Consider the following 7,554-nt stretch of genomic DNA (forward strand, 5'->3'; position numbering starts at 1 on the left):
CCCTACGAAATATATGCAGTCTTGTAAAAATCAAATTAGAGCACATATAATGAAATCGTCTTGAATCACCAAAACGAAAAATTATGCCCGATACAATTTAATTATCTGATGGAAGCCCCCTCGAATATTAAGTCCATCGTTAATGAAAATTTTTATAACTATTACATATATTCACAATCATAAAAATGTTGTTCCAATTTAGAATTGTTTTGATAGCTCTTCAGAAAAATCATTAATTTTGGGATGTGTCACTTTTCTATTCAACGCCACATATTGAATTACAATGTTTTCATAACTAATGCTCTTGGTTTTCAATTGCAGGTTCCATAGGCCATGACAATTGCAATGTGTTGAGGTGCTACAGTGTGGTGCGGGTATACGTGAAGGTGCAGTGTGGTGGCTTCGTGTTGAGGCTGGGTGAAGAAGAAAGAAAGAGAAAATCGGCTATCATTATTTCCGGATCTAAAGCCGGAACGCGCGATACTCGTCCGATCGTGACGGTGATTTCTTTGACGTTGCTGCGTCGTGTCGTTCGTCGTTGTCGCCAAGCATCATCTACTGGCACTTCTTCCATCATCGTCATTTATACACGTCAACGACAAACGCCACTATGACGTCGACGAAGATTGTGATAGGGTGACTCGCCGCCCCATCGAAGAGGACTTGGCGGGTCGCTCGCCGATTTCTTTTCACAAGGGTCGTTCACACCCGTGCTTAGCCGAGCAATTGTTTACGCTCTTTCCGACATCTACTCAACTGTTCTTCATCTTTGTATCTTCGACGCTGATCTCGTTGTAGTATACGCGTCAAAGCGTTTGTATTCTCAAGATGTCTTGAAATATTCTTAAAACTTTGCGCGAAAAATTCTCAAGTAGGTACGCTGCGCGCAAGTATCTCCTTCTGCATTAATACGATCATCATTGAAGCTTACAAAACTATAGATCTACCTTCGGGTTCAGCTCTCGAAAGCTTTGCCGTTGTGAAAATCAAAACGTTGTATAGTAGATAAGACTTTTTTATCGAGACGCTCATGTGTGTCCGGCACGTTTAAGCTGAATAAGATCGAAAGTCATTTTTAATTATATATATCCTGTCTAATTCATAACTGACATTTCTTGTTATGAATTTTTTAAATTATTTTTCTTCGTTGTACAATATATTTAAGAATTGAGGGACACACATTTGTCACGAATGGTATTTTAGCGATAAAGAGATTACGGTGGAAGCGCATACCGATGCATGAGAATGTACAGATTCGCGTGAAAATTAATCGTGCTTAAAATTAAGCGTGAGCGTAATTCTATGGACATTACGAGCGCGCGTGTGAACATACCCTTAAACATGTAAACACCATTTTGCAATCAAGCTAGCTCATCAGTGTCACCTGGCATCGTTGTATATGTAAATGTTTCTCAAGTTTCGAGCTATTGTAATGCAGAGATATGTGATATATCTCGTTGATATCACGAAGAGAAAAAAGAATACTCGAACCCTGTAACGATTATTCGAGGATCAAACGGGAGGTACATCACATTACAAGCGATATATCTCGTAAATAACGTCGAGTAAAGTGAGTTCGGTTTAGTTAAAAAAAATGTTTTAGTATTAATATTTTTATACGTTGACGAATGAACAGCAGAGAGTTTCCGCAAAATCATTTTTCGATATACCCCTCATTTTTAATGATTAAGATTCGGCTGACGTCCGAAATTGTGATTTACGATAATTCCATGTTCTCACGATTTCCGCGTGATCCGCGTAGAGAATATTCATTGCTTGGGACTTCACTAATACTATTGCGTGCATAGTTCGTTAAGCTCTTCGTATACACCGCGCGAGGAATGAAAACAGTCATTTAGTATCTACGACAATCGGTCAACTGTTCGATCGACAAAACTGTTTTCCTTTACTGCCAGGTATCACTCTCTCGTAGAGCTGCCTTGAGGAGCAAGCGCTTACGATTATTATCTAAAAAAAAAAATTAATATAATTGGACGTACACTTCGCATTCGTGGGAAATCAGAAATGCATTGTGCAATTAAACTTTGTACAGGAGTAGGTAGCGTGTACATTAGTGACTATTATTATCATCATTGTTATATCGATAATATCGCTATAGGGACGCTCTATGGTCCTCGTTAATTTCGATCGCGTGCGCACTTTTCGCGGCAATATTAACAAATTCATTAAGAGCAGATGCGAAGATCGGTTGTTGTTCCGTATTCATTGAGTGCGAATAAATTCACAATGAAATCTCGTTAAAAAAAAAAAAAGAATACACAATTAAACGCATTTACAATAAATACGTACGTTTGCTACGTATTTTCAAAGATACATTTATACTTCAATGGTCAGATAATAAAAGAAATACATCGTTAAAACCCAGGATTCACGGCCATCTATCAAATTAATTTATGCTCGCATTAACCGCATCGGAGCATCAACAATAATTACTCTGCTCATGTAAAAGCAATTTGGTGGGTCAACAGATGGATTGTAGTTCTAAGTTATAGTCCTGTCTATAATACTGATGGAGAAGAAAACATTGAATTAGGCAGAATTAGCGCTAACTGACGCTCGGTAACGACCGGGCTTTTAGTATCGAAACGTTCAAGTTCGTTCTCAACAGAGAGTAGAACGAGAGAAAAAAAAAGTAGTCGCGTTACAAATCGCCATGTTGCGCGCAAATTTGTATCTAGATTCTTTAGCTGATCGAAAGAACGAAGTCCAACGACGAAGAAGGAAAAAAAAAGAGTAGGTAAAAGACGAGAAGACACGTGCCTCGATGTGCGATGTCTTGCACGCTTATCTCTGGAAGCTTCTTGCATCCCCGCCCCGCTTTATCCTACCTACCCCACTTATGCGAAACCGACCCTCCTGCCTCACGTCGCCGTTGACGCGATGGAGGTTCGTCACATCTCCTTATTTTGGAGAACCCGCGAGCGGAGCCAAAAGAAAAAAAAAACAGAAAGAGATCGCGAGCTATGATCTTACGCGACAGGTGAATCTACGGCAGCGGTGAGTAAAAAACAAAGTCGCGGTCAACAGTCTACTTTCCTCTCCTCGTTTAGAAATCCTAGTTTTTAACGATCGTCCAATGGGGTGAGAGGATCGGTGTGTAATGTGTCGATCTTTCTCTTAACCCGTCGGTGAACTCAGCTGTTCGATATTAATTCGTCAACTTCGAGGTCGTCGAAGGTATAAAGGATGAGACGCCTCTACCTTCGGGAAATACCACGAAGAAACACGTCATAAGGAATGTCATAAAATAATAAGCAGGGAGATTAAAGTGTCTCTCTCGTTCCATTGGTCGAGCGCTGTGGCTACCATGTAGTCGACAAATATATCCATTTCCGGATTGCCTGGGTCGGTATGAATGCATGCCCGCGCGAGTACGTGTGAATAATGTGCATGGAGAGAAAGATGGGAGTGAGTGAGAGAGAAAGTGTACGACAGATTACGATTACGAATAAATATTTTAGGAAGAGAGTGGTCGAAATATTTGAATGGAGCGTCTCTGCGACAGTCTTTTTCCTTGAGCTACGTTCGAAAATGTATCTTTCCGTTGTCCTGCATACATTTTCATAAGAGAACGTCGCAAAGAGAACGTCTCTCGTGTCCGCACTAGAAGTAAAATCTAGAAAACTGCAATCGTTTTCACATTAAAATATTCAGCGTTGAAGTTACCACTAATGAGAAGAGTTGAGCGCTCTCGTTAAATTAAAAATATGAATAAATAATGAAATATATGTTCCTCAGTCAATTTCTTTTTCATTGAGATTTTAATAGGAATGTTAACTCGAAATTAAAATTTAATATTAAAATGTTGCTCGAAACTGAAATTTAACATTAAAAAGGCATAATTGCGATTGGCTTTTCATAAAATTTTTAGAGAAAGATAGGTTTCAACTTTTTTAAAGAAATTATAATAAGAGTAGCGTTACATCATGTGAATTCTTCACCAAATATATCGAACGTGAAGAAAAGGAGATATGAGATGCAATTTTCACCGTAAAAATGAAAAAAAAAAATAAAATAATTCAGCATTATTGTCGATGGATCATTTTTAAATAATTTGTATAAAAAATAAATAAATAACTATTTTCAAATGAGAAAGGCTGCATCGACCGTAGAATGACGTACGTTCTCGAACGTAGTTTCACATCCCTACCTGTTCGAAGCGTCCACTCTCTGAGCGTGGAGCAAAGGCAAAAGAAATATAAAATGCGAAACATATGTCTAATAATGAATGGTTTTGTGTATGTACATATTAATATATAAAAATATATATATATACATATATTCGAATATTATAAAACACCGTGATAGGAGAGAGCCCACTGCTACACGCTACACAATATTATGCAATGTGTAAACGGTGAATACTTATAAATACTAATTTTTAGATAACAGCGCGCTCTAAATGCAAAAAACAATACACCATATACATATATAAATATACATATAAATAAATATATATATATATATATATATATATACATAGATATATATATGACGCGTACAAGCAGTATGTGCATTTTCCAGCACAGATAGTTGGTATTTTGTGTACAAAACTGAAAAAACAATTGTTGGACATTCTCTGGACGCGTTCGGGGCCGCGCATCGTGACGGAGGCGAGAGGATAAAAATTAACGTGAATCTCCGTTGCAATCGCATTGCCGAACGATTGAACAACGAGACGATCGGCCGATCAACGGCGCGGAACGGCACGAACGCGCGTCGCGAACTATCCCGTAGTTACTTCATCACATATATCGTCATCCCATCTGAATGTAATGATATTATCGTCCAAGTTTTAGCGCATTTCTCTCTCTTTCTCTCTCTCTCTCTCTCTCTCTCTCTCTCTCTCTCTCTCTCTCTCTCTCTCTCTCTCTCGCATCCTATCCGACGACGACGCGCGTCCGAACCGTTCCTCTCACGTGTTTTACACGAATGCATATAAGTGACATACCGTTTATTCTGCAAAACCGAATCTGAAAGCGTGTTGAGATTAATTTTCCATATCCTTTAAACGATTCTTTAAAATCCTGGGAATCCTTGACACTTCTCTTTCAACTACTCAAAACTGACACCAAAATCTCTATAACACAGTTACTGACAATGAGCTTGTAAAATATTTAATGTATGTTGATTAAAAGACACTAATTAATTCCGAAGAATCAAAATGACATAATTCGTTAAAAAAAGAATAAATAAGTAAGTTTATTTTAATAAAAATAATTCAAATTTGCAGCTGTAACGTAAAGAAAGTGAATTAACATTTTTGTGTAAAATGGCAATTGTTATAAGAGTAATATCAGAATTAAGAAATAATAATATATTCAAATATAATAATGTATTTTTTATCATAAACATTATTTCACAGAAAAAGCTGAATTATTTCTACTCGTCAGAATCTTTGTTATACAAACAATCGCTTCATAAAGGGTTCAATGAACCCACTGTCAGCTCCGAAGGGATATAATTGAGTAGGTCCACGTCAGCTCCAAACGGGTAACAAAAAGAACGAAATATTCCATCTAAGAAAACCTAAATCTCATGACGTTTCTCGTAAGAAGTCATCTCGCGGTTTGCAGAATAGCGGATGTCCACAGCAGTAACCGTAGTGGAGTCGGGCTGTAAAAAGAAGCACGAACGAAAAGCGATGGAAGTCAACTTGTCATAATCATAACTGAACCGTGAACACAGACGAACGGGGTCTACTTGTATCATAGCATTTTACGATAGTGAAGCATTGTAACGACAGTAATAATAATAAGGAAGTAAAATTCATAGTAACTTAAGAGTGAGCGCGAGAAGAGAGAAACGCGTGAGGGAGAGTGTAGGCGGTGCGAACCGGGGGTTCTCCAGTTCTCCAATCCTTTCCACGACATTGAAGAGCCTTCGGTTTCACAACCGCGAAAATAAGCTCGCGGCATACTTTCACGCGGGATACTCGTCGCACGAATCCTCTGCTCGGACTTGCATCTGCCAAAGGAAAAACGCGTAAATGTCGAGGGTGCGGAATGTCTGGGCGAGGGGGAAGAAATCAAATCGCCGTTTCGAGTATCCGGCGTAGGAAGAACTAGCCTAGAGATTTTTACCAAAATGACTCCACGCCACCGTGAGGTGAAGGCAGTTACAGTTAGATGTAATTCATATTTCGTTCCGTTTCAGCGAATGTAAACTTCGCGGTCTTTGACGAGGAGCAGCATTCGGGGAGTTCCGCTGGCGCGATCACTCGGAACGCAATTTTGCATTTTGTCGTACGATTCTGGCGTACTGAAAAAAAAAAAGTCTAGTAATAATAATTAAGTCTAAACGACAAGTTACTACACTATTAAATGTCAAAGGAGCAAACCTCGATCCTTGAGTAAATAACACTTTGTTATTTGTAACTTCCATATCTGTCAAAATGTAAATCAATCCATTTCTGTGATTAGTTTTAAAGTAAACAATGTCTGCACTTAGCAAATAATAAATTAAATTTCAATCAAATTTAATACATTTTCTTGAGTTAAATTATTTACTACAACTTCATTGTCTTATATTCAGTTAAATTAATGATATATTGAAACGATAATGATTTATTGATTAAAAATAACTTAAATTGGATATAATTGATATTATGAATTTAACAGTATAAAAAAAATTTTAATAAAATAATTTCTATCAAATAATAGTAAAACCAACTGAGTGTTAATCTTACTTTCCCAAATATTATCTTATTTTTAGACTTTAATTATTAGACTTGGTTACCATTATGTTTTGGTTACATATTGGTGCAATATGTAATATTGCACCAATATACTGAACAAAGTACATTTAATATGGTAGCCATTAGACTTTTTTCAGTGTAGATTTTTATCCAGATTTTGGTTGTGATTGTACGTAACATGGTGTAATCAACTTTCCGAAATGTGCGACGAGCAAGATGTTGCGACTCCGCCTCCGTGGAGGATGAAATGATCTCCCTAAATCTTTTTTATTATCGCGCCGTTTCGTCCGGATGCGAGGAATTAATTATCGATAAGATATAGGTCGTGACGTTAGGTCTAGGACATTTTCTTTTTTAAAAACAATGCGCACAGAGGCGCTTGAATAATTATGTTGCGCTAGCGAGACGACTAGCGATGTAACTATTCGCGCCTCGCGTCGCCGCCGCATAATTTAACTTACGTTCGCATTGTTTTTAAGAAACATTCACTGCACGCGTTCTCGCATGCGCGAAGCGTATGCTTTTCTTTCCGCTCAGTTCGTCCGCCGATATTAGCGTCGCTCGGTTCAGAACATTCGGCCAGTGATCGACCGCTGACGCGTTGCACGGGACGTAATTTGGAAAAAAATTGTATTATATATCGAAACCGAAAGATCCTCTACATGTAAGAATAATGATGTATATATATATATTGATTATTATACACGGTAAATTTGAATTAATTGCACTCTCGAGAGAGAGAAGCTGCCCTTCTGATCCAATGAAAGAATCAAGACGGACTGAGAACCTAGGAGGGCGAAAGAGATGAAATGATGAAATTCATGAAATTTATATAT

General features: G+C 37.9%; 1 protein-coding gene across 9 annotated transcripts in view; it reads left to right on the top strand.

Moving 5' to 3' along the window:
- The window catches only part of LOC108754485 (phosphatase and actin regulator 2), a 302,039-nt gene extending 299,743 nt beyond the window's left edge, over positions 1–2,296 (top strand). For all 9 annotated transcript variants that reach the window (XM_018496802.1, XM_018496805.1, XM_018496804.1 and 6 more), the window contains one exon: positions 322–2,296. In XM_018496802.1, coding sequence (XP_018352304.1) covers positions 322–337 — 16 coding nt within the window. In that variant the 3' untranslated portion in view covers positions 338–2,296. The remainder of the gene's footprint in view (positions 1–321) is intronic.
- The last annotated feature ends 5,258 nt before the right edge of the window (positions 2,297–7,554 follow it).

The sequence above is a fragment of the Trachymyrmex septentrionalis genome, unplaced genomic scaffold, assembly GCF_001594115.1.
Source record: "Trachymyrmex septentrionalis isolate Tsep2-gDNA-1 unplaced genomic scaffold, Tsep1.0 scaffold8, whole genome shotgun sequence".
Lineage (NCBI taxonomy): Eukaryota > Metazoa > Arthropoda > Insecta > Hymenoptera > Formicidae > Trachymyrmex > Trachymyrmex septentrionalis.